Source organism: Struthio camelus, chromosome 16, assembly GCF_040807025.1.
Source record: "Struthio camelus isolate bStrCam1 chromosome 16, bStrCam1.hap1, whole genome shotgun sequence".
In the NCBI taxonomy this organism is placed as follows: Eukaryota; Metazoa; Chordata; class Aves; order Struthioniformes; family Struthionidae; genus Struthio; species Struthio camelus.
Genome location: NC_090957.1, coordinates 1,379,693 through 1,402,182, shown reverse-complemented (window position 1 = coordinate 1,402,182; position 22,490 = coordinate 1,379,693). Strand labels below are relative to the sequence as shown.

Sequence of the window (22,490 nt, the reverse complement as noted above, 5' to 3'; positions counted from 1 at the left end):
GGGTCTGAGCCGGGGGCTCCTGCCACCGGCGGTAGCTTTATTTTGAGGCTTGAATACAAAAAAAAAGGCAAACCAAGAGTCCCTGCACGGCAGGGAGCCGGCGGGAAGTGCCGGGACTGAACATCCAGCTCCGAGTGCAGCTGGGGGGGGATCCGGGCTCCAACGTGCAGCTCCGTGCACAGTGCAGGGGGGAATCCAGGCTCCGACCTGCAGCTCCGAGCACAGCTGGGGGCGGGATCTGAGCTCCGACACGTGGCTCCGACTGTGGCGTGGGGGGAGCCGGGCTCCGACGCGCAGCTCCGTGCACGGTGGGGGGGGATCCAGGCTCCAACCTGCAGCTCCAAGCGCAGCAGATGGGCGATCCGGGCTCCGACGTGCAGCTCAGATCGCAGTGTGAGGGGGATCCGGGCTCCAATGTGCAGCTCCGAGCGCAGCAGCAGGGAGGGATCCGGGCTCCGACCTGCAGCTCCGAGTGCGGCGGTAGGGGAGGCAGGATCCGCTCTCTGACCTGCAGCTCCGACTGCAGTGAGGGGGGATCCGGGCTCCGACCCGCAGCTCTGAGCGCGGCAGGGCAAGGTGGGTGGGATCCGCTCTCCGACCTGCAGCTCCGACTGCAGTGAGGGGGGATCCGCTCTCCAACCCGCAGCTCTGAGCGCGGGCTCACACTTGCTGTGCGATCTGCTCGATCCGCTGCAAAATCTCCTCCGACTGCAGTTGCTCCAGCGTGAGCAGGGACAGCCCCAGCTGGTCCTCCTGGCGCCGGGCAGGGGGACGGCAGGTGAGTGGGGGCACCCCGGCGATGCCCGCGACCTCTCCCGTCGCCTCTGGCCCCCCCCACCAGCCCCGGCGCTCCGCACCTTGTGGAAGGGCTGGGCCATCTGGCGCAGGAAGAACTTGGCCACCTGCACGGCCTCGTCCACGGTGAGGTTGAGGTTGGAGTCGGTGATGTGCTCCTGGATCCAACGCGGCAGCTTGCCCCGTTTGTCGGCCCGGGCGAAACGCTACGGGAGAAGGGCCGGGGCAGAGCGTGGGTGCTGGTGCCCGGTCCCCAGCCCCGTCGGCACCCGCCTCCGGCGCCCCACCTTGTCGGCGAAGATCATGAGGCCGTAGTCGGTCTTGCCACGCAGGGCCCGGCCCACGCACTGGGCGGCGTGGCGCATGGCGTCGAAGGTGAGGAAATCGTTCTCCCGGATCTGGAACTGGTCGCGGAGGTACTCGAGCCGGGCCTGGAGGGGCGAGACGGGGGTGCCAGGGAGGGCAGAGCCTGCTGGGTGCCCTGCTGTGCCCTGTGGGTGCCTACGGGGTGTCCCACTGTGTCCCTGGGATGCTCAGCTGTGCCCCATGGCTGCCTGGCTGTGCCCGTGTCCCTTGGGTGCCTGGCTGTGCCCCTGGGGGCCCCACTGTGTCCCCAGGGTGCCCAGCTGTGCCCCGCGGGTGCCTGCCTGTGTCCCACTGTGTCCCTTGGTTGCCTGGCCGTGTCTGTGGGTACCTGACTGTGCCCCTGGGGTGCCCAACTGTACCCCATGGGTACCCAGCTCTGTCCCTTGGGTGCCCCACCGTATTCCGTTGTGACCCAAGGTACTTAACTGTGACCCATGGGTGCCCCACTGTATCCCCAGGGTGCCCCACTGTACCCCTAGGATGCCTGGCCATGACCCTGGGGTGCCCAGCCATGTCCTTTGGGTGCCCGGCTGTGCCCTGCTGTGTCCCCAGGGTGCCCCACTATGTCCCTGGGGTGCCCAGCTGTGTCCTTTGGGTGCCCAGCTGTGCCCTGCCATGTCCCCAGGGTGCCCCACTATGTTCCTGGGGTGCCCAGCTGGGTCCCTTGGGTGCCTGGCTGTGCCCTTGGGGCCCCCAGCTCTGCCCATGGGGTGCCCCACTGTCCCCTCCGGGTGCCCTGCCCTCGCTCACCTTGAGGATGCGGCTCTGGGTGTAGACATAGGGCACCCCGAACATGATGACGGCCCGGCCGTAGTGGTGCACTGCGGGCAGCGAAGCAGGTGCTCAGGGTGGCTCTGCACCCTGGCGGCCACAGCCACCCGCTGCCACGCGTCCCCAGACCAGACACTGGCACTCACCGAAGTCGATACCCTCTGACACCTTGCCCCGGGCCACGGAGAGCAGGATGGCACCCCGGCCGTTCTCGCAGGCCTGCGAAGCACCCCGGCATCAGGCAGGGCACCGACGGGTGGGGGCACCCATCCGCCCCGGAACCGGCAGCACCCACCTCCTGGTACTTCTCCAGAGCCATGCTGGTCTCGGCCCCGTCCTGCGTCTCGATGAAGATGAGCTTGTTCCTCTGGATGTTCTCCAAGATGCCCTGCGAGGGGGACACGGGCGTGAGGGCAGAGCCGCGCCGTGGCCCCGGGTGACCCCGGGCCACCCCAGGGGACGCGCTGCGGGGCTGGGTGCCAGCGCAGCAGGTGCCCGTACCTGCTCGTACCACGAGGCCACGATGTTCTCCATGTACTGGTAGCTGGTGAAGAAGGCGACGATGCCATCGGGGACCACTGCCGACATCTCCAGCAGCAAGTTGCCGTAGTTGCGGATGACGGCTGCGGCCACGGGATGTCCCGTCAGCTCTGCGCGCCCCCGCTGCCCTGGCCATCACCCCTCCCAGCCCCCCTGTCCCTGTCCCCACAGCTCTACATCCCCCTGTCCCTGTCCTCTCTAGCCCTATATCCCCCCGTCCCTGCCCCCTACCGATGTCCTCGCGTGTCTCAAACTTGGAGCTGATGGCCACCTGGTCGTTCCCACGGCCCACAATCTGCAAGGGACAGGGACGCCAGTGACAAGGGGGTCCCCCATTGTCCCCAACTCCGAGTCGGCTCCCCCTTCCCTGCTCACCATGGGGCAGAGGCAGGTCCGGGCCAGCGTCATGGTGAAGGTCGCCATGGTGACGGGACGGAAATCCAGGATTTTAGGGTAAATATCCAGTGGCGAGAGAGTCTAGGGAGGGAAGAGAGAGGGTACATGGGGCTGGGGACACCCTTGCTGGGCCCTGTGGCCCTGGTGGGGACACGGAGGGGACAACGGGGAAAAGGGAAGACATGGCGGACATGGCGGGGGGATGCAGGGTGCCAAAGGGGACACGGGAACAAGGGTGACACAAAGTGCTGGGGGACATAGGGGACACAGGGGAGCCAGGGCACATGGGGGACATCGGGGGGCCAGGGGACACAGCGGGGAGCTGGGGACTCACCCCTGAGGTGATGATGACGGACTGGAACCGCTCAAAGACAGGCTTGATGGCGATGGAGGCGTCCATGCAGCTGGGGCAGGGGGACAGGGACGGGTGACAGGGCCACCTCAGGCACCGCCACTGTCCCCCAGCATCCCTCTTGCCCCCTAAACTCCTGTGCCCCCCCCAGACTCCTCTCCAGTCTGTGTCCCCTATCCACCCTGTGTCCCCAGCTTCGACCCAGACCCTCCATGTCCTCCTGCGCCCCCCCGATACCCCTGCGCCCCCCCCAAACCCATCTCCCCCATCGGCCCCGTGTCCCCTCCAGGCCCACACCTGAAGTGCAGGATGGGGTTGGCGATGGTTGGGGTCCGGTCATCGAAGGGTTCGATGATGATGGTGAAGCCTGGGTGGGGTGGGGGGGCACTCTGAGTGCTGGGGTGCAGCCGGTGCCCCCCCTCAAACAGTCACCCAGCTGGGTCACCCATCCACAGCCTGACCTGCCAGGACTCTGCTTAGCATATGGGGGGGGGGGGGGGGGGGGTTGGTCCACCCCAACTGGGGGAGGGGGCTCGTGGAGCATCCCCCCCCACCCAGGGGTGCTCGTCCCCCCACCTATGGGTGCTCAGGGACCATCTCCAGACCCCGATGATCCCCCAGAGCTGGGTTTTTGGCAGGGCATGGCACAGCCTGGACGTGGGGTGGGGGCCACCCGGGCACCCACTGGGAACAGCGCTGGAGCCCTGTGCCTGGTGCCACCCAGCTGAGCCATCCCTAAGGTCACCTCGAGGTGTGCGTGGCAGGGGACAAAGCCGCTTAGCACTAATAGGATCAGTGAGCGCTGGGGATTGAGGTCGTATTTATATCCCGGGCACAAGTCGTGCACCTCGTGGGGGCTGGGAGACCCCAGCACCCACCGCCAGGCTCCCCCAGAAAGGGACTGTCCCTCTCCCCTCGCCTGCCACCGCCAGCGGGACCCAGGTGTCCGGCTCACCCTTGGCGTAGGTGCTGACGAGGGTGGCAAAATTCGCGATGAGGGTGATGGCGGAGAAATCGGCCATGTCCACGATCTCCAGCGTGCGCAGGAGCGAGCGCAGGCGCTCGGCGCAGAACCTGGGGGCGCCCGTCACCCCGGGACAGGGTCCGCGTCACCTCGAGGGGTGAAGGGCACCCCAGGGCCCGCCCGGGGAAGGGGCGAGGGAGCCGCTTACCGGAGCGGTTTGCGCTCGATGCACACCTTCTCGTAGACGTCCTTGAGGAAGGCCGGGGGACTCTCCTGCACCACGTGCTGCACCCGCACCCGGGCCTTCAGGTACTCCAGGAAGCGCTTCATGAAGCCCACGAAGTGCTCGGCCGTCCGGATGCTCCCGGGCACGGCCTCTGCGAGGACGCCGCGACTCAGGATGCGGCCCGGAGCCGGGGCCGGTGCCGCCTGGGCTTTACCCCAGCGCTGGTTCACTGCGGGGCTCCCGAGCACGGGTGATACCTCTCCAGGGTGCCACCCAAACGGGGCTCGGGGACCTCGCAGGGTGGCTGAGGAGGGTATCGGAGGCTGGTTCGGGGGTGGGGTCACCCCAAAAGGCTTCCAAGCACAAGCAATACCTCTCTGGGGGAGGGGGTCTCCCACCCAGATGGGGCTTGGGGACACCATAGGGTGGCCGTGCCCGGCCGGAGTGCAGACCGGAGGGTATCGGAGGCTGGTTTGGGGCTGGGGTCACCCCAAAAGGCTTCCAAGCATGAGCAATACCTCTCTAGGTGGGAGTCCTGCACCCAAGAGGGTCTTGGGGACCCCCAGGGTGGCCACGCTCAGGTGGAGCGGAGCTCGGGGGCACCCCAAGGAAAGGGACGGCCACCCCGGCCCCACGTACCCTGGAGGATCTCGTCCGGCAGCACGGGGTTGGCGAGGTAGACATCGGTCTCCCGTGCGATGTTGGCCTCCCGCAAGCCCTCCACCAGCCGCCTGTACTCATCCTTCAGCCTCTGGGCGTCCGTCTCCTTGATCCTGCCGGGGAGGGAATGGTGAGACGAGGGGGACGCGCGGGGGACGCAGGGGACGGCCGCGAACGCTCACTTCTGGATGGTGGCCTGCAGCGTGGCCACGTTGGCCTGGCAGCGGTCCAGCGTCCGGCGCGTGATGTTCACCCCCATGGAGTCGATGCACACGTTGTCTGCGGGGACGAGACGAGGCCGGCTCGTTCCCGGCGACAGCGGGAGGACGCCAGGGGACACCCAGGGGGGTCGTGTCCCCATTTGGGGACACCAGGAACCAGGGGGGGGCACCTCACCGATGTTGTGAGCCTCATCAAAGACCACGACTGACTTCTTGGCCAGCTCCTTGGAGACCAAGTCAGCGATTTTGGGGTCCAGCAGGTAGTGGTAGCTGTAGACAACGATGTTGGCGTGGAGGATCTGCTGGGGGGACGCTGAGGATCAGGTCACAAAACACCCCCGTAGCCCCCAGCCCCGGCCCCGCGGGGTCCCGCAGGGCAGCATGTGCCATCCCGGAGCAGCCGGCCCCATCCCACCACCGTGGTGCCGGAGCCCGGAGCCTGCATCCCACCCCAGGCGGCTCCCGGAGCCTCTCCCTGCTCCGATACCCGGCTCTGAGCTGCCAGGCTGAGCCGAAAGGGCTCTGGCACCCTGCCCGGCCTCACCCTGCGGGTGCCACCCCCACCCCGTACCGAGTAGCGGGCGAGGAAATAGGGACACCAGCCCTTCTGCCGCCCATGGGCCTTCAGGTCGTCCAGGTTGTAGATGCCGTAGGGGATGGGCACCTCGCGCCCGTGGGTGTCGAACTCCTGCGGGCGCAGGGTGAGGGCGTGGGAGGGACCCGCGGGTGCGGGAGGCAGTCGGGACATGGGGCGGGGAATGGGGGGGACCCCGGGGTGCCCAGGAGCCAGAGAGGAAATGGGAAGACCCTCGGGTGCTGGGGGGACCCTGGAGTACAAGGCTGTGCCTAGGAGTTGGCCCGGGAAAGGGGAGGACCCAGGGGTGCCTGGGAGCTGGCCAGGAGGACCCTGGGGTGCCCAGCGGCACCCAGTAGCCAGGGAATAATGGGATCCTGGGCAATGAGGGATCCTGGGATGTCTGGGAGCCAGTTGGGGGGACCCTGAGGTGCCGGGGTGCTGGAAGGGGTATGGGGGATCCCCGGGGTTGTAGGGACCCAGCTGGGAGGACCCCAGGGTGCCCAGGAACTGGCAAGGAAACAGGGTGACCCCAGGCATCCCAGGAGCTGCTGAGGAACGGGGGATCCCAAGATGCCCAGGAGCTAGCTGGGGGGACCCTCAGGTGCCTGGCAGGGGCATGGGGGACCCCTGAGGTGGCAAGGACCCAGCTGGGAGGTCCTCAGGGTGCCCAGGAGCCAGCTGGGGGGACCCCTGGGTGCCTGGGAGGTGACAAGGGAATAGGGTGACCCCAGGGATCCCAGGAGCTGACCGGGGAACGAGGGATCGTGGGATGTCTGGGAGCCAGCTGGGAGGACCCTCGGGTGCCTGGGAGGTGGCAGGGACACGGGGAACCCCCGGGGTGGCAGGGACCCGTCCGGGAGGTCCCCGAGGTGCCCGGGCGCCCTCACCTCGTAGAAGCGGCAGGTGGGCAGGGTGCCGTCGTGCTGGGCCCGCACGTAGGAGGCCGTCAAGCTCAGGCACTTGCTGTCCACCTCCTTCCCGAAGCGCAGCAAGGACACCTGCCGCGCCGCCTGCTGTCACCAGGCTGCCACCTCCTGCTGCCACCCCCGTCCCCACTGCCACTGGGGCCACTGGGCACTGCTATCCCCATCCCTACTGCCACCGGGGCCACCGGGTGCTGCCATCCCCGTCCCCACTGCCACTGGGGCCACCGCGCACTACCACCCACTGCCATCCCCATCCCCACTGCCACTGGGGACACTGGGCACTGCCACCTGCTGCCACCCCTGTCCCCACTGCCACCAGGGCCACCGTGCACTGCCATCCCCGTCCCCACTGCCACTGGGGACACCGCACACTGCCACCCCCGTCCCCACTGCCACCAGGGCCACTGGGCACTGCCATCCCCGTCCCCACTGCCACTGGGGCCATCGCACACTGCCACCCACTGCCACTTCCGTCCCCACTGCCACTGGGGCCACCAGGCACTGCCATCCCTGTCCCCACTGCCACTGGGGCCACCAGGCACTGCCACCCACTGCCACTCCCGTCCTGACCGGCACTGGGGCCACCAGGCACTGCCACCTCTGTCCCCACTGCAATCAGGGCCACCAGACACTGCCACCCCTGTCTCCACTGCCACTGTGGCCTCCGGGCCACTGTCACCTGCTGCCACCCTCATCCCCACTGCCACCAGGGCCACCGGACACTGCCATCCACTGCCACCCTCGTCCCCACTGCCACCGGATACTGCCACCCCCATCCCCACTGCCACCGGGGCCACCAGAGACTGCCACCCACTGCCACCAGCACCATGGGACAATGCCAACTGGGGCTACTGGGCGCTCTCACCCCACTGCCACCGGAGCTCCCAGGGTCCCCATGCTCTGCTGCCCACTGTCACCGGGCTCTGCCAGCACTGTCGCCACTGCCACTGCTGTCGCCACTGCCACCCTGCCCCCACTGCCACCGCGCGCTGCCACCATGCCACCCACCTCGGGGTGGATGCACAGGTTCTTCCTGGAGCTCAGCGCCAGCCCCAGGAACGGCACCTTCTCCCCCAGCTGCTTCTCGTAGAAATCCATGAGCTTCCGCAGCTCCTCGATCACCTGCGGCGACGACAGTCGGGCCACCAGATCCCCTGCCCCCCACCCAGGGGATCCCCTCTGGGATCCACTCGCCCCCACCCCCAGCCTCGCAACCCACCTTCTCGATCTCCGGCACCGTGCGGGAGCAGTAGATGAGCTTGGTGAGGTCCAACGGCCGGGCCTGGGGAGGAAGGAAGAGAGAGGCAGCGCTAGGATCTGCCTAGATCAACTGGGATCGGCTGGGATCCGGCGTTGCCGCTCACCCGCTGATAGGCAACGATGAGGGACAGCAGCGACACCGTCTTCCCTGTCCCCGAAGGCATCTCCAGCACGCCATGACCCTGCGGAGAGCAGCAGCGTCATGCCAGCATGGGGGACAGGGACATCTCCCGGGGCCGGGCAGCTCCCAGCCCGCCGGGGATCACCCGATTCCGGCCACACCTTGGCATCCAAGGTCCTCTTGAGCTCCAGCATGTAGGAGAACTGCTCGGGGTAGATGTAGTCGTACGGGAAATACACCAGGAGGCCATCGATGTTGAGCCTGCGGAGAGACGAGGGTCAGGGAAATGAGGGGGTGGGATCAGGCGAGATCCCTCCGTGGCGAGGATCCCCGCGTCCCCTCTTGGATCGTGTAGCCCTGCTCCCGGCCTGGCTGACCCCTCCTCCCTTCTCCCCCCACCGTCGCCGTGCTCCTGCTTGGCCTCGCTGTCTCCCCTTTGCGGGTGTTTTTTTGGGGGATCCGTGAAGCCGGCTGGGATCCGGTGGCTGGTGGGGCAGCAGGATCCAGTGGGGTGTCAGCAGCTGTCACTGCTGGTCCCTGACCATAATCACTGCCCCCAAACGGACCCTCTCTGCAGCCATGGGCCATGGACCCCCAGCTCGCGGCAGATCCCTTTCCAGGGACAGATCTGGCCCCGATGGCTCCTCCCGGAGCGGGGCCGCAGCCGGGGCGAAGTCCCCGTGCCAGATCCACCATGTGCCCATGCTCTTGTGACCTTCGGGATCTCCATCGCCTGCCAGCATCACGGCCTTGCCATGCCATCAAAGCTACTGGGATCCCCTGGGATCGCAGCCCTCCTGTGGCCCTGACACCACCCAGGATTTCCTGGGATCGCAGCCCAGGATCCCTCTGGGGATCCCGCAGCCCTGACAATGCCCAGGATCCTCTGAGATCCCAACCTGTGACCCCCGCACTGCGAAGGATCCCCCAAGATCACGGCTCTCCTGCGGCCCCAGCAGTGACCAGAAGTCCCGGGGACCGTGGTCCTTCCCTCTCCCAAGGATCCCCCTTGATCTCAGCCCTCTCCCTGCCCAGCACCAGCTGGGATTCCCCAGGATCCCGCCTTGACATTGCCCGAGATCCCAACCCTCCCCTCACCCTGGCGTCCCCAGGGATCACGGTCTTCCCGCAGCCCCGACACCGCCGGGGATCCTCCGGGGATCGCGGCTCTCCCGCGGCCCCGACACCGCCGGGGATCCTCCGGGGATCGCGGCTCTCCCGCGGCCCCGACACCGCCGGGGATCCCCCGGGGATCGCGGCCCTCCTGAGACCCCGACACCGCTGGGGATCCACCGGGGATCGCGGCCCTCCCGCGGCCCCGACACTGCCGGGGATCCCCCGGGGATCGCGGCCCTCCCGAGACCCGACACCGCCGGGGATCCACCGGGATCGCGGCCCTCCCGCGGCCCCGACACCGCCGGGGATCCACCGGGGATCGCGGCTCTCCCGCAGCCCCGACACCGCCGGGGATCCACCGGGGATCGCGGCCCTCCCGCGGCCCCGACACCGCCGGGGATCCCCCGGGGATCGCGGCCCTCCCGCGGCCCCGACACCGCCGGGGATCCCCCGGGGATCGCGGCCCTCCCGCGGCCCCGACACCGCTGGGGATCCACCGGGGATCGCGGCCCTCCCGCGGCCCCGACACCGCCGGGGATCCACCGGGGATCGCGGCCCTCCCGCGGCCCCGACACCGCCGGGGATCCACCGGGGATCGCGGCCCTCCCGCGGCCCCGACACCGCCGGGGATCCACCGGGATCGCGGCTCTCCCGCGGCCTCGACACCGCCGGGGATCCACCGGGATCGCGGCCCTCCCGCGGCCCCGACACCGCCGGGGATCCACCGGGATCGCGGCCCTCCCGCGGCCCCGACACCGCCGGGGATCCACCGGGGATCGCGGCCCTCCCGCGGCCCCTGGTTCCCCCCGATCCCCCCTCCCGCGGCCCCGGCCGTGACCGGGATCCCCCGGGATTCCTCCCCGCCTTTCCCCGCTCACTTCATGGCTCCCTCCGCCTTCACGCGCCGCCGGCCCGGCCTGGCCCCGCCCCCCGCCGCCCGTTCCCACCTGGGTCCGCCTCGCCCCTCATTGGCCGATGGCCGCCTCGCCCCTCCCCGTTCCGGCCCTCTCCACAGCCCCGCCTCTCCCTTCCGATTGGCCGCCCGCGCCGCCTATCAGGGCGGAGGGGCGGGGCTCGCCCCCTCCCCTGGCGGGAAAGACCCCACGAGCAGGAGGGAGCAATCGAGCGCAGAGCGCGGAGAGGAGCGCGGCGAGTCGAGCGCTGAGCCACCGAGCGGGCAGAGTTAAGGTGATGGGGAAGAAGGGGAGGCAGGTCCGGGACACCGGGGGGGTCCGTGGTCCCCCCACGACACCCCTGGGATATGGGGGGGCCTGGGCCGTCCTCCCCTCCCTTCCCATCACCTTAACTCTGCCCTGTCACCCCCTCCATTCAGAGCAGACCCACAGCGTTGTCAGCCTCCCCCCGCTGTGTCACCCCCCCAACATTGTCACCTCCCCTAATCCGGAGCAGGGTCCCCCTTGCCCTCGTCACCTGCAGGGTCGCCCCGGCTGTGTCACCCCCCCGGGTGAGCAGCACACCCCCCAGCCCTGTCCCCCCCGCCAGCGGCGCAGAGGAAGGAGGCGACGGGTGCAGTTGAAGGCTCTTTACTCCCGGCAGAAACCAGCACCCTGCGTTGACACCGAGGCCCAGAGCGGGGATGAGGTGGGGTGGGGTGGGGGGTGGGGTGGGAAACACGCAGAGCATCCGAAAGTTGGACCCAGGCGTCCGAGCAGCCTGGAGGGACGGCAGAGGGGTGGGGGGGGCACCCAGGCGGGGGGCAGCTCCAGAGACCCCCCCAACCCGTCGTGTCCTCGGTGCCCCCCCCACCGGCTCCGGTGCCTTCAGACCTTCTTCCGCTGTGGTCGCACCCTGGGGAAGAGCTGGGAGAGGGAGAGGGCGTCAGCGCTGCGAGCTTCCTCCGAGGGTGCCGCCAGCTCCCCCCAGCAGGGCCGGGGCGGCTGTGGGTGCTGCACGTTCCCCCCCCAAGCAGACCTATAGGTGCTGCCAGCTCCCCCCCCAGCAGGGCTGTGGGTGCTGGAGGGGCCGTGGGTGCTGCACGTCCCCCCCCAGCAGGACTGTGGGTGCTGCAGGGGCTGTGGGTGCTGCACGTCCCTCCCCAGCAGGCCTATAGGTGCTGCACATCCCCCTCCCCCAGCAGGGCCATGGGTGCTGCAGGGGCCGTGGGTGCTGCACGTCCCCCCCCAGCAGGCCTATAGGTGCTGCACATCCCCCCCCCAGCAGGGCCGTGGGTGCTGCAGGGGCCGTGGGTGCTGCACGTCCCTCCCCAGCAAGGCTGTGGGTGCTGCACGTCCCCCTCCCCCAGCAGGGCCGTGGGTGCTGCACGTCCCTCCCCAGCAGGGCTGTGGGTGCTGCAGGGGCTGTGGGTGCTGCACGTCCCCCCCCCCCCCGCCCCCAGCAGGGCCGCGGGGGCTGCCCCGGGGGGCGGCGGGTGCTCACCCCGAAGTAGTTCTTGGGCACGTAGCCCTCGTGGCCGTAGAGGGAGCCCCACCACCAGTCGAGCTGCTCGGGGGGGTCGCGGCGCAGCACGGTGACGGGCTCGCCCTCGCGGAACGACAGCTCGTCGTCCAGCTCGGCGCTGTAGTCCCATAGTGCGTACACCACGCCGCTGTTGAGCACCCCCATGCTCTGCTCCACCTCTGCGGGGACGGGGACCCGGCGTCACCGCCCGGCGGGGGGCACCGAGCCCCGCGCCAGCGCCTCCCGCCCACCCGTCTCCTCCCGCAGCACCCTATAGCACCCCCATGGCCCCGAACCCCCCCGCCCCGGCACCCTGACACCCTGTATCCCCCCCTGCAGCACCCTATAGCACCCCCACAGCCCCAAACCCCCCTGCACCAGCACCTCCCGGCCTCCCTGCATCCCCCTGCAGCACCCTATAGCACCCCCATGGCCCTGAACCCCCCCGACCCGGCACCCTGACACCCTGTATCCCCCCCTGCAGCACCCTATAACACCCCCATGGCCCCGAACCCCTCTGCACCAGCACCCCAACACCCTGTATCCCCCCCTGCAGCACCCTATAACACCCCCACAGCCCCAAACCCCCCTGCACCAGCGCCTCCCAGTCCCCCTGCAGCACCCTGCAGCACCCTATAGCACCCCCATGGCCCTGAATCCCCCCCCAGCGCCCCGACACCCTGTATCCCCCCGCAGCACCCTATAGCACCCCCACAGCCCCAAACCCCCCTGCACCAGCGCCTCCCGGCTCCCCTGCATCCCCCTGCAGCACCCTATAGCACCCCCACAGCCCTGATCCACCCCACACCAGCGTCCCGACTCCCTGTATCCCCCCCTGCAGCACCCTATGAGGGACCTACCCACCCCAGCACCCCACAACCACCAGCACCCTGACACCCTGTTTCCCTACTAGCACCCCGTTGGTACCCCTGCCTGGTACCTGCACCCCCCTCCACTACCCCGTTCCCACCAAGGTAGTTGGTGTAGCCTTCCTGCTACCCCCTCCCCGTACCCCTGTACCCCCCAGGACGCCTGTTCCCTCCGGTACCCCCGTTCCTGCAGTACCGCAGAGGTAGTTGTAACAGTCGGCATAACCCTCGCAGTACCCCCGTTCCCCCCGTTCCCGCTGTACCGCCGAGGTAGTTGTAAGAGCCGGCCTAGCCCTCGCGGTACCCCCGTTCCCGCTGTACCGCAGAGGTAGTTGTAACAGTCGGCGTAGCCCTCGCGGTACGGGTCGCACTTCTCCACGGCCAGGCTCCCGTCGCTGGCGGTGGTGGCGAAGATGGCAGCGCCGTGGCGGACCAGGGCCACGCAGACGGCGGTGTCGTTACAGGAGGCGGCGCAGTGTAGCGGCGTCCTGGGTGACAACGGGGTAACGGGGGACGTTAACGGCGGCGCCCGTGTTCCCCGTCCCTCGGCACCCAGGGCTGCCGGGGGTTACGGGGGACCCCGTGTCCCCGTCCCTCACCAGCCGTGGCTGTCGGGGGAGTTGACGTTGGCCCCGCTGGCGATGAGGAAGTCCACGACGTTGTAGTTGGCGCCGCAGATGGCGTTGTGCAGCGCCGTGATGCCCTCGTCGTTGGGCTGGCTGGGGTCGTTGAGCTGCCGCGCGGGGACGGGGCTCAGCGCGGCCACCGCCGTGGGGTGACCCTCGGTGCCGGTCACCCCGTCCCCGGCGCGTCCTGGCGCCGGGCGGGCTCCTGTCCCCGCCGCCCCGACCTGCCACATCGCTACCTCCGTCCTTGTCGCCCCGCCAGCCCAAGGGGCCACCTCTGTCCTTGTCACCCTGCCGCCCCCAAACTGCAACCCCCCCGTCCTTGTCACACTGCCATCCCCTGGCCTTTGGCTCCTCCTGTCCCTGCCAACCTGTCTCCTCCCTGTCCCCATCCACCTGCCACCGGGCACCCTATCCTTGTCCCCTGGGCTCCACTGTCCCCCCATCCACCTGTCATCTGCCACCAAGCACCGTGTCCCTGTTCCCCTGGCCCTGGTGTCCTCCCATCCCCACCTATCCACCACCGGGCACCTTTTCCCTGTCCCCTGGGCTCCACTGTCCCCCTATCCACCTGCCACCGGGCACCCTGTCCCTGTCCCCTGGGCTCTGGTGTCCTCCCATCCCCACCCACCCGACACCGGGCACCCTGTCCCTGGTGTCCCCCCATTCCTACCTACCTGCCGTTGGGTGCCCTGTCCCCATCCCCCCAGCCCCAATGTCCCCCCCATCCCCATCCACCTGCCACCGGGTGCCATGTCCCTGCTCCCCAGCCCCGGTGTCCCCCCGGGCGGCTCACCTCGGCCACGGCCTGCTGCACCACGTCCAGCTCGCCTGTGAGCGCCGCGTCCAGCAGCAGCACCAGTGGGTTGAGGCGCACCCGGCCCTTGGGGCGCTTGCGGGGCGAGGAGGGGCTGCGCAGGGCCGAGCGCCGCTCCTGCGGGCAGCCGGGCGGTCAGGGGGGCACCTGGCTCTGGGGGACACCCTGGGGGGGGTTCTTGGGGACACCCGGTACAAGGAGGTACCCAGGGTAGACCATGGGGACATTGCCTGGGGCAGCTGGCACCATAGGACTCCCCAGAAGGGACCTTGAGGACACTTCTTGGGGAACCTGGCACCACAGGACATCCAAGGAGGGACCTTGGGGACACCTCCCAGGGCACTCGGTACCCATAGGGCACCCGGAGAGACCTCAAGAGGACCCGGGGGGCCTTGGAGACACCTCTTGGGGAACCTGGCACCACAGGGCACCCAAGGAGGGACCTTGGGGACACCTCCCAGGACACCTCTGACAGCACCAGGCATCGCCTGGCACCTAGAGGGGACCACAAGGGCACCTAGAGGGGGCCTCAGGGGCATTTCTAAGGGTGCCAGACACTGCCTGGCACCTCTAGGGACACCATGAGGGACCATTGGGGACCACCAGGCACCTCGGGATCACCAAGCACTGCCTAGCACCTCTAAGGACACCATGAGGGACCACTGAGGACATTGGAGACCACCAGGCACCTCAGGGTGCACTGCCTGGCACCTCTGCTTAGCACCTTTGGGGACACCAGGCAGGACCTGGCACCCTGGGGCACCCCAGAAGGGCACTGGGGACATCGGGAGCCTCCATCCTGGCACTCCAGCGGGGCTCCAAGGGACACCAGGGCACCCTGTGACATCTCTGAGGACACCACGCACGAGCGGGCACCTCCAGGAGGGCACCGCCATACTTACCGGGCTGGCCAGGGGGCTGCCGGGGGGCTCCGGAAAGGCCAGGAGGGACGGAGGGGGGCTGTGACGTGCGGGTGCCGGGGCGGGCAAGGCCACCTTGGCTTCGGGTGCCGTCTCGGTGACGGGCAGCAGCTCGGTCGGGGCGGCCGCGTCGCCCAAGCCGGGCGGCAGGGTCTCGTCCTTGCGGGGCCGGTGGTGGAAGAGGCGGGTGATGAGCTGCTGGTACTGCTTCTTGTGGGTGGGGGGCAACGCCGGCCCCGGGCTCTGCTCCATGGAGCCGCGGCGCTTGAGGGGCCGCGGCATCTCGGCCAGCACCCGCGCCACCTCCTCGAATTCGGGCACCTTCTGGGCCTCCGGGGGCAGCACGGGCTGGAGCCGCGTGGGGCTCAGCGGCCGGGCCACCTCCTCCGCCTCGGCGCCCTGCAGCAGCGTCTCCAGCTCCGGCTCCGCCGCCGGCTCGCCGCCGGCTTCGCCGACGCTCTCGGGGGGCCCGGCCCGGCCCGGCCCTGCGGGCAGGTGGGGTGTCAGCGGGTGCCAGATCGGCCGGAGCGCTCCCCCCCCCCACCAGCCCCCCCAAAATCCTGCACAGCTCAGGGTGCTCCTGACCCTGTGAGGTTCAGCGAGCTGCAGCTGGCCAGAGCCCCCCCAAAATCCCATATGTCCCAGCATGCCAGAGCCCCCCAACCCCCCCCAAAATCCCATATATCTTAGCATGCTGGAGCCCCTCAACCTCCCCAAAATCCCCATATGTCCCAGCATCCTGGAGCCCCCCAACCTCCCCAAAATCCCATATATCTCAGCATCCCGGAGCCCCCCAACCTCCCCAAAATCCCATATAGCTCAGCATCCTCAAGCCCCAATGAACCCCCCAAAATCCCATATATCTCAGCATGCTGGAGCCCCCCAACCTCCTCAAAATTCCATATATCTCAGCATGCTGGAGCCCCCCAACCCCCCCAAAATCCCATATATCTCAGCATGCTCGAGCCCCAATGAACCCCCCAAAATCCCATATATCTCAGCATGCTGGAGCCCCCCAACCTCCTCAAAATTCCATATATCTCAGCATGCTGGAGCCCCCCAACCCCCCCAAAATCCCATATATCTCAGCATGCTCGAGCCCTGCAGAACCCCCCAAAATCCCCTATGTCCCAGCACCCTGGAGCCCCACAGAACCCCCCCCCAAATCCCATATGTTCCGGCATGCTGGAGCCCCATGAATCCCCCAAAATCCCCTATGTCCCAACATCCAGCCAGACCCCCCCCCACAAACCCCATACCTCCCAGCCCTCCAGCCGGTGCCCCCCGCCCCCCCCCCCCCATATCTGCAGCCCCCAGCCCGTCACCTCCGTCCCCAGCTCACCTTCGCCCCCAGCCGGCGCCGGCGGGGGGGCCGGGACCGGCGGCCCCTGGAGCTGGGGCTGCTTTTGGGGCGAGCGCGGGAAGGCGAGGGGGCCCGGCGGGACCCCCCGGGGGCCGCCGGCGGCTCCGTGCTCCCAGAAGGCGTTTTGCAGCTTGAAGATCATGGAGAGGGGCAGGGGTTTGTGGCGGGGGGGGCGGGCGCCCTGGGGGCTGGGGGGCGGCATGGGGATGCGGGAGGCGGGCTGCTGGGCCGAGTGCCAGGCGCGGGGCAGGGTGCCCGGCTGGCCGGCGCGTCGCCCCGCGCCCTCCTGCCGCCGCTCGCTGGCCAGCGGTGACACCTTGTAGTTGCGGGGCAGCGTGGCGCTGTGCATGCCGTAGGCGCCGTCCTGTTCGGGGAGGGGACAAAAAAGTCGCGAGGGACGGCGTGCCACCCCTTCCACCCCCCCACCAAAAGCCCCACGTTGGGTGGCTGTCCCTGCCTCTAGCCCCCTCTCCCATGTCCATCGGGGACATGCCTGTCCCCAGGGACGGATGCTCTCTCCGGTGATGGGCACCGGCCTGGGTGGTGGCCTGTCCCCGCCGTGTCCCCTTGCCACCGCCTGTCCCCTTCTCCAGCCTCCTGTGCCCGTCGGGGACGTGCCTGTCCCCGGGGACGGATGCTCCCTCCGGTGATGGGCACCGGCCTGGGTGGTGGCCTGTCCCCGCCGTGTCCCCTTGCCACCACCTGTCCCCTCCTCCAGCCTCCTGTGCCCATCAGGCACTGGGGACGGATGCTCCCTCTGGCCATGGGGACCAGCCCAGGTCGTGGCCTGTCCCTGCCGTGTCCCCTCCTCCAGCTCCCCCCCCACCATGTCCATCGAGCCCGTCCCTGGGGACAGATGCGCCCTCCGGTGACGGGCAGTGGCCTGTCCCCGCTGTGTCCCCTCCTCCAGCCCCAACCTGTGCTCATCAGGGACGTCCCCGTCCCTGGGGACGGATGCTCCCCCTGGCCCTGGGGACGGGCCCCGGTGTTGGCCTGTCCCCACCGTGTCCCCTGCCACTGCTGCTCACCTTGCCCTGCCCGCTGGCCCCGTCCAGGCTCGATTCCCTCCACGGAGCCAGCTGCAGCCCCAGGGACTGCCGGAGCCCCAGCTGCCCCTCGCCGGCGCCTGTTGGGGGGACACACCGAGGCCTCAGCACTGTGCTGGGGTGGGGGACCCCGGCTCGGACCCCTCAGCATCCCACATTCCTGACCAGCAGCCGCAGATCCCCCCCCCAGCAGCCCCGGAGCCCCCCTTGCACCCTGGAGCTCCCTCACCCTTCTTGTACCCCAACCCAGCAGCCTCCCAGACCCTCCCAGTCCCCCCCCGCACCTCCCAGTTGCCTCCAAACACCCAGCCCCCCATCCCACTGGCAACTCCACCCCCTCCCCAACACCCTCAGACCTGCCAAGATACCCTCTGCCCTCCCCAGATGGTCCCCTGAAACCTTCTCAGATATCTCCAATCCCTTTGGATGCCCCCTCTGGCTCCCTCAGACCTCCCCCCCAAGCACCCCTAGATGTCCCCCAGCCTCCCAGATGCTCCCCAAACTCCCCCCGCACTCACGGTCGTAGCCCCCCGAGCTGGAGGGTTTCTTCTCGTAGGCCACATCCAGGTCGGACTCGTTCCAGCTCTTCTGCGGGCGCCGTTTGATCACCAGGTCATCTAGGGAGGATGAGGAGGCTGAGGAGACCCCTCCCTGGTACAGCCTGGACACCCCCTACCCCCAACTAGCACCCACATCCCCAGAGCTGGGGTCTGGGGACTTTGGGGTGTCTTGGGAGACAGACAGGAAGAAGGTCCCTGGTTGGGGGGTCCAGGATGAGGGTCCTGGGAGGGAGCAGGGTGGCCCAGGACAGGGGCACCCTGAGGTTGGAGGTTCAGGCCAGGATGGGACAGGGGCACCACAAAACAGACCCACACCAGGACAGGTTGGGGACACCCCAAAACAGGGACATGCCATGATGCAGACACCCTAGGATGGGATGGGGGCACCCCAGGAAGAAGCCACACCATGATGGGTTGGGGACACCCCAAAACGAGGACATCCCATGATGGGGTCACCCTAGGATGGGATGGGGCAGCCCAGGATGGGTTGGGGACACCCCGAAACAGGGACATCCCACAATGTGGTCACCCCAGGATGGAGCCACACCGGAATGTGTTGGGGACACCCCACAACAGGTGACATCCCAGGACCGGGGCCACCACAGGATAGGCTGTGGAGGGTCCCCCCACCCCGTCACCCATCTCCAAACCCCAGGGACCCCGCAACCCCCCTTACCCTGAGCCCGAAAAGGCGTCAAGGTCCCTCCGCTCATGGACGGGTAGAAGTTGTGCATCTCGTAGGGCGGCGGGGCGAGCGGCCGGGGCGACGGCACCCGTTCGGGGAAGAACATCTGCGACGGGGACCCCTCGCCCGAGCGGGGCGAACCGGCCCGGCCCGGCGAGCCGCCAAAGCCCAAGAAATCATAAGGGCGCTCGGTGCCTGCTGGGCGATGGAGCCGGGGCGAGGGGGCCCGGCCGCCGGGGCTGGGTGGCACCAGCCCCTCGTAGGGCACCGCCAGCACCTTGGGCCGGGGCGAGGGAGCCCGTTCCTCTGCCGGCAGGTAGTAGGAGGGCCGGGGCGAGCCGGGGCGGCCTGGCGAGTCACCGTGGAAGGAGCCAAAGAGCTCTGAGCTCTCCGAAAGCAGGTTTTTCCGGCCAAAAGGCGAGCTCGTGCGGCTCGGGGTGTCCAAGGGGCTGTAGGGCTCCTGAAGAAGCCGGAAGAGGAGGGCTGGGTACCCTGGGGGCCACCAGCACCCATCAGGCGATCCCAGCACCCGTCCCGGCACCCATATTAGGTGCCCAAGGGGCTGTAGAGCTCCTGAAGCTGGAGGAGAAGGGCTGAGTGCCCTGGGGGCCACCAGCACCCATCAGGCAACCCCAGCACCCGTCCCAGCACCCATATTAGGTGCCCAAGGGGCTGTAGAGCTCCTGAAGCTGGGGGAGGAGGGCTGGGTGCCCTGGGGGCCACCAGCACCCATCGGGCGACCCCAGCACCTGTCCCAGCACCCATATTAGGTGCCCAAGGGGCTGTAGAGCTCCTGAAGAAGCTGGGGGAGGAGGGCTGGGTGCCCTGGGGGCCACCAGCACCCATCAGGCAACCCCAGCACCCGTCCCGGCACCCATATTAGGTGCCCAAGGGGCTGTAGGGCTCCTGAAGAAGCCGGAAGAGGAGGGCTGGGTGCCATGGGGGCCACCAGCACCCATCAGGCGATCCCAGCACCCATATTAGGTGCCCAAGGGGCTGTAGAGCTCCTGAAGCTGGGGGAGGAGGGCTGGGTGCCCTGGGGGCCACCAGCACCCATTGGGCGACCCCAGCACCTGTCCCAGCACCCATATTAGGTGCCCAAGGGGCTGTAGGGCTCCTGAAGAAGCTAGGGGAGGAGGGCTGGGTGCCCTGGGGGCCACCAGCACCCATCGGGTGACCCCAGCACCCATCCCAGCACCCATCTTGGCACCTACCTTAGGCTGCGCCGCGGGCGGCCCGGGACCGTCGGTCCAGAGCGACTCGAGCTGCCGCGAGAGCTCGTCCACCTTGGCCACGGCCGTGTCCAGCTCCACTTGCTTCAGATCCATGTGTTTCATAGCCAAGGCTGGAAAAAACAGCGACGGAAACGTCCGGACGGGGACGGAAACACCCAAAGGGGGCCGGTTCCTCCCCGAAACCCCACGCCACCGCCAGGCCGGCGCCCACTCACACTGGAAGGTGAGATCCAGCAGGTCCTGGGCGCTCTGGATCCGCTGCCCGGCCATGGCGCGATCCGACGCTCGCTCGCTCGCTCCGCCGCCGCCGCCGGCACCTGGGGGAGGAAGGGGCCGGAGCGAAGGTGGGGTGGGGTGGGGTGGGGGGTTGGATGGGTGGGGGGGGGAGCGCCGAGGCGGCGCCCAACCCGGCCGCCCCCGCGCCGCCGGGAACGCCTGGGAACGCCGGGGGGGGCCCCTGGGAACGCGGGACATGTCGGGACGGGCGAGCGGCAGCATAACAATAATTACGGGCGATTCGGCGCGGGCGCCGCCTGCCCCCGGGGGCGCGGGGCAGGGCCCTGGCAGCCGCCTGGGGTTCGCTCCCCACCGCCGGGGCCCGTTTTGGAGGGGGGGGTGGGGAGGGGGGGTGGTGGCACCCCCAGGTGGGGCAGGACCCCCCCCTCCACCCCACATCGTGCCCTGTGGATGTGTCCCCCCCCCCCACCACCACCATGGGGGACGCCCCGGGCCAAGCCAGGACTTGAGGTTTCGGGGTGGGGGGCACCCTAATTTTCAGGGGGGCACCCTAATTTTCAGAGGGGCACCCACATTTTCGGGGGGGGGGCAGCCAGGCAGGGACGCAGCGGCACAGGGAGCGAGGGCACGGCGGTAGGCGCCACCCCCGCCCCCCCCCCAATCTTAGGGACCCCCGAAGAGGGTTGAGGAGGGGGGCACCCAGACCCCCCCCCCCCAACCCGGTACCACCCTTTGGGGCGGGCGGGGGGGGGGCGAAGCTGGCGCCGTGCGGCGGGAGACAAGCTGCGACTCGCTCCGGCGGCCAGACGGGGCGGCAGCCGGGAAAGGGCCCAGGCGTCCGGGCGCCCGAGCGGTTCCCCCCACCCCACCCGAACGGGACTGGGCCCAGGCGTCCGGGGGTTGGGGGGGGGGGTGGTGCCTGGCCAGGGAGGGGCTGCGGGCCCAGGCGTCCGGCCCGTAGCTGGTACGTGCGCGGGGCGGTTCGACGCCCCATTCCAGAGCGCTGGGTCACGCGGGGGAGGGTGCTGCGGGCGGGGGGTGGGGGGCCGCACCCTGCACCCCAGAGTGCTGGGTGGGGGGGGGGGAGGGCAGCACCCACGGGGTGGGGGGCAGATCCCACCGGGGGAGGGGGCAGATCCCACCTGGAGGGGAGCAGATCGTGCCGGGGGCGGCAGGACGGGGGCAGATCCCACCGGGGGGGGCAGATCCCGCCGGGGGGGGCAGATCCCACCGGAGGGGGGGGGCAGATCCCACCGTGGGGGGCAGATCCCACCGGGGGGGGCAGATCCCACCGTGGGGGGGGGGGGGCAGATCCCACCGGGGGGGGCAGATCCTGTCCGGGGGGGGCAGATCCCGCCGGGGGGGGAGTAGATCCCGCCGGGGGGGGGACAGATCCCGCCGGGGGGGGACAGATCCCGCCGGGGGGGGCAGATCCCGCCAGGGGGGACAGATCCTACCGGGGGGGGACAGATCCCACCGGGGGGGGGCAGATCCCGCCGGGGGGGGACAGATCCTACCGGGGGGGGCAGATCCCGCCGGGGGGGGAACAGATCCCACCGGGGGGGGCAGATCCCGCCGGGGGGGGCAGATCCCGCCGGGGGGGGGACAGATCCCGCCGGGGGGGGGAACCGGGCAGCCCCCCCGCCCCACAGCGGGCCCCCCCCCCGCCCCGTCCCGTGGCCGGTGGCCCCGGCCGAGCCCCCCTGCCCCCCCCGCCGGTACCTGCTGCCGCCGCTGCCGCTGCTGCTGCTGCTGCTGCTGCCGCCGGGGCTCCGGTGGCGGCGCCGGCACCGCCCACGGCAGGTCGGGGCGGGCCCAGGTGTCCCGGGCGGGCCCAGGTGTCCCGGGCCGGCCGCGGTGCACGCCGGGACTTGGAGTCCGCGCTCGGTCCGGCCGCGACCCCGCCGGCACTTCCGGGGCAGCCGGACCCCGCGCGGCGCCCCCTGACCCCGCCCCCTCCGACCCCGCCCCTGACCCGCCCCCTCCGACCCCGCCCCTGACCCCGCCCCTCCGACCCCGCCCCTGACCCCGCCCCCTCCGACCTCGTCCCCCACCGGCACCGCCCCTGACCCCGCCCCTCACCGGCACCCCCTGACCCCGCCCCTCACCGGCACCCCTGACCCCGCCCCTGACCCCGCCCCCACTGACCTGCCCCGCCCCTGACCCCGCCCCTCTCCCGCCCCCTGACCACGCCTCCATTGACCCGGCTCGGCCCTGGCCCCGCCCCTCTCCTCCGCCGGCTCCGCCAGGCGGGGTCGGGGGGGGGGAGCGGCACTGGGGGGCACAGCGCGGGGGATCAGTGGGGCCGTCCGGGGGGCTCGGGGGCCGCCCAGGGGGATCTATAGGGCAGCCCAAGGAGGGATCTATGGGGCAGCCCGGGGGGGGGTCTATGGGGCAGCCTGGAGGGGTCTATAGGGCAGCCC

General features: G+C 69.9%; 2 protein-coding genes across 7 annotated transcripts; both read right to left on the bottom strand.

Annotated features, from left to right (window-relative positions):
• Window positions 1-3: 3 nt before the first annotated feature.
• ERCC2 (ERCC excision repair 2, TFIIH core complex helicase subunit) lies at window positions 4-10,234 on the bottom strand. Of its 6 annotated transcripts, none has more exons than XM_068909688.1 (23): window positions 10,170-10,234; window positions 8,337-8,436; window positions 8,159-8,236; window positions 8,014-8,076; window positions 7,803-7,916; window positions 6,756-6,866; window positions 5,863-5,979; window positions 5,467-5,590; window positions 5,253-5,349; window positions 5,050-5,183; window positions 4,393-4,561; window positions 4,176-4,294; window positions 3,518-3,587; window positions 3,203-3,272; window positions 2,848-2,949; window positions 2,704-2,767; window positions 2,434-2,555; window positions 2,228-2,320; window positions 2,079-2,151; window positions 1,912-1,982; window positions 1,083-1,226; window positions 858-1,001; window positions 4-753 (listed from the first exon to the last, which is right to left on the bottom strand). In XM_068909688.1, the coding sequence occupies exons 1-23, from the start codon at window positions 10,172-10,174 to the stop codon at window positions 661-663; spliced, it is 2,277 nt and encodes a 758-aa protein (XP_068765789.1). In that variant the 5' UTR covers window positions 10,175-10,234; the 3' UTR covers window positions 4-660. The 6 variants fall into 6 exon arrangements, 4 of the variants coding, with proteins under 4 accessions (XP_068765789.1, XP_068765788.1, XP_068765790.1 ...); XM_068909687.1 differs by having other exon boundaries at window positions 5,467-5,593; window positions 10,170-10,220; XR_011134807.1 differs by lacking the exon at window positions 2,704-2,767 and having other exon boundaries at window positions 5,467-5,593; window positions 10,170-10,220.
• Window positions 10,235-10,820: 586 nt separating this feature from the next.
• On the bottom strand, window positions 10,821-21,883 carry PPP1R13L (protein phosphatase 1 regulatory subunit 13 like). The gene is made up of 13 exons (XM_068910544.1): window positions 21,790-21,883; window positions 20,046-20,147; window positions 19,810-19,940; window positions 18,587-19,055; window positions 17,869-17,967; window positions 17,333-17,430; window positions 16,284-16,668; window positions 14,924-15,426; window positions 14,001-14,138; window positions 13,178-13,311; window positions 12,900-13,066; window positions 11,689-11,888; window positions 10,821-11,111 (listed from the first exon to the last, which is right to left on the bottom strand). The coding sequence occupies exons 2-13, from the start codon at window positions 20,098-20,100 to the stop codon at window positions 11,073-11,075; spliced, it is 2,418 nt and encodes an 805-aa protein (XP_068766645.1). The 5' UTR covers window positions 20,101-20,147; window positions 21,790-21,883; the 3' UTR covers window positions 10,821-11,072.
• Window positions 21,884-22,490: the final 607 nt, after the last annotated feature.

Coding starts and splice junctions, on each gene's coding strand:
- ERCC2 (XM_068909687.1), bottom strand. Junction 7,917..8,013: donor CGGTGCCGGAGATCGAGAAG/GTGGGTTGCGAG, acceptor TCGTCGCCGCAG/GTGATCGAGGAGCTGCGGAA. Junction 2,556..2,703: donor TGAGACACGCGAGGACATCG/GTAGGGGGCAGG, acceptor CCGTGGCCGCAG/CCGTCATCCGCAACTACGGC.
- PPP1R13L (XM_068910544.1), bottom strand. CDS start 20,100: ATGGCCGGGCAGCGGATCCAGAGCGCCCAGGACCTGCTGGATCTCACC. Junction 17,968..18,586: donor GACGCCTTTTCGGGCTCAGG/GTAAGGGGGGTT, acceptor CATCCTCCCTAG/ATGACCTGGTGATCAAACGG. Junction 11,112..11,688: donor TGCCCAAGAACTACTTCGGG/GTGAGCACCCGC, acceptor TCCCTCTCCCAG/CTCTTCCCCAGGGTGCGACC.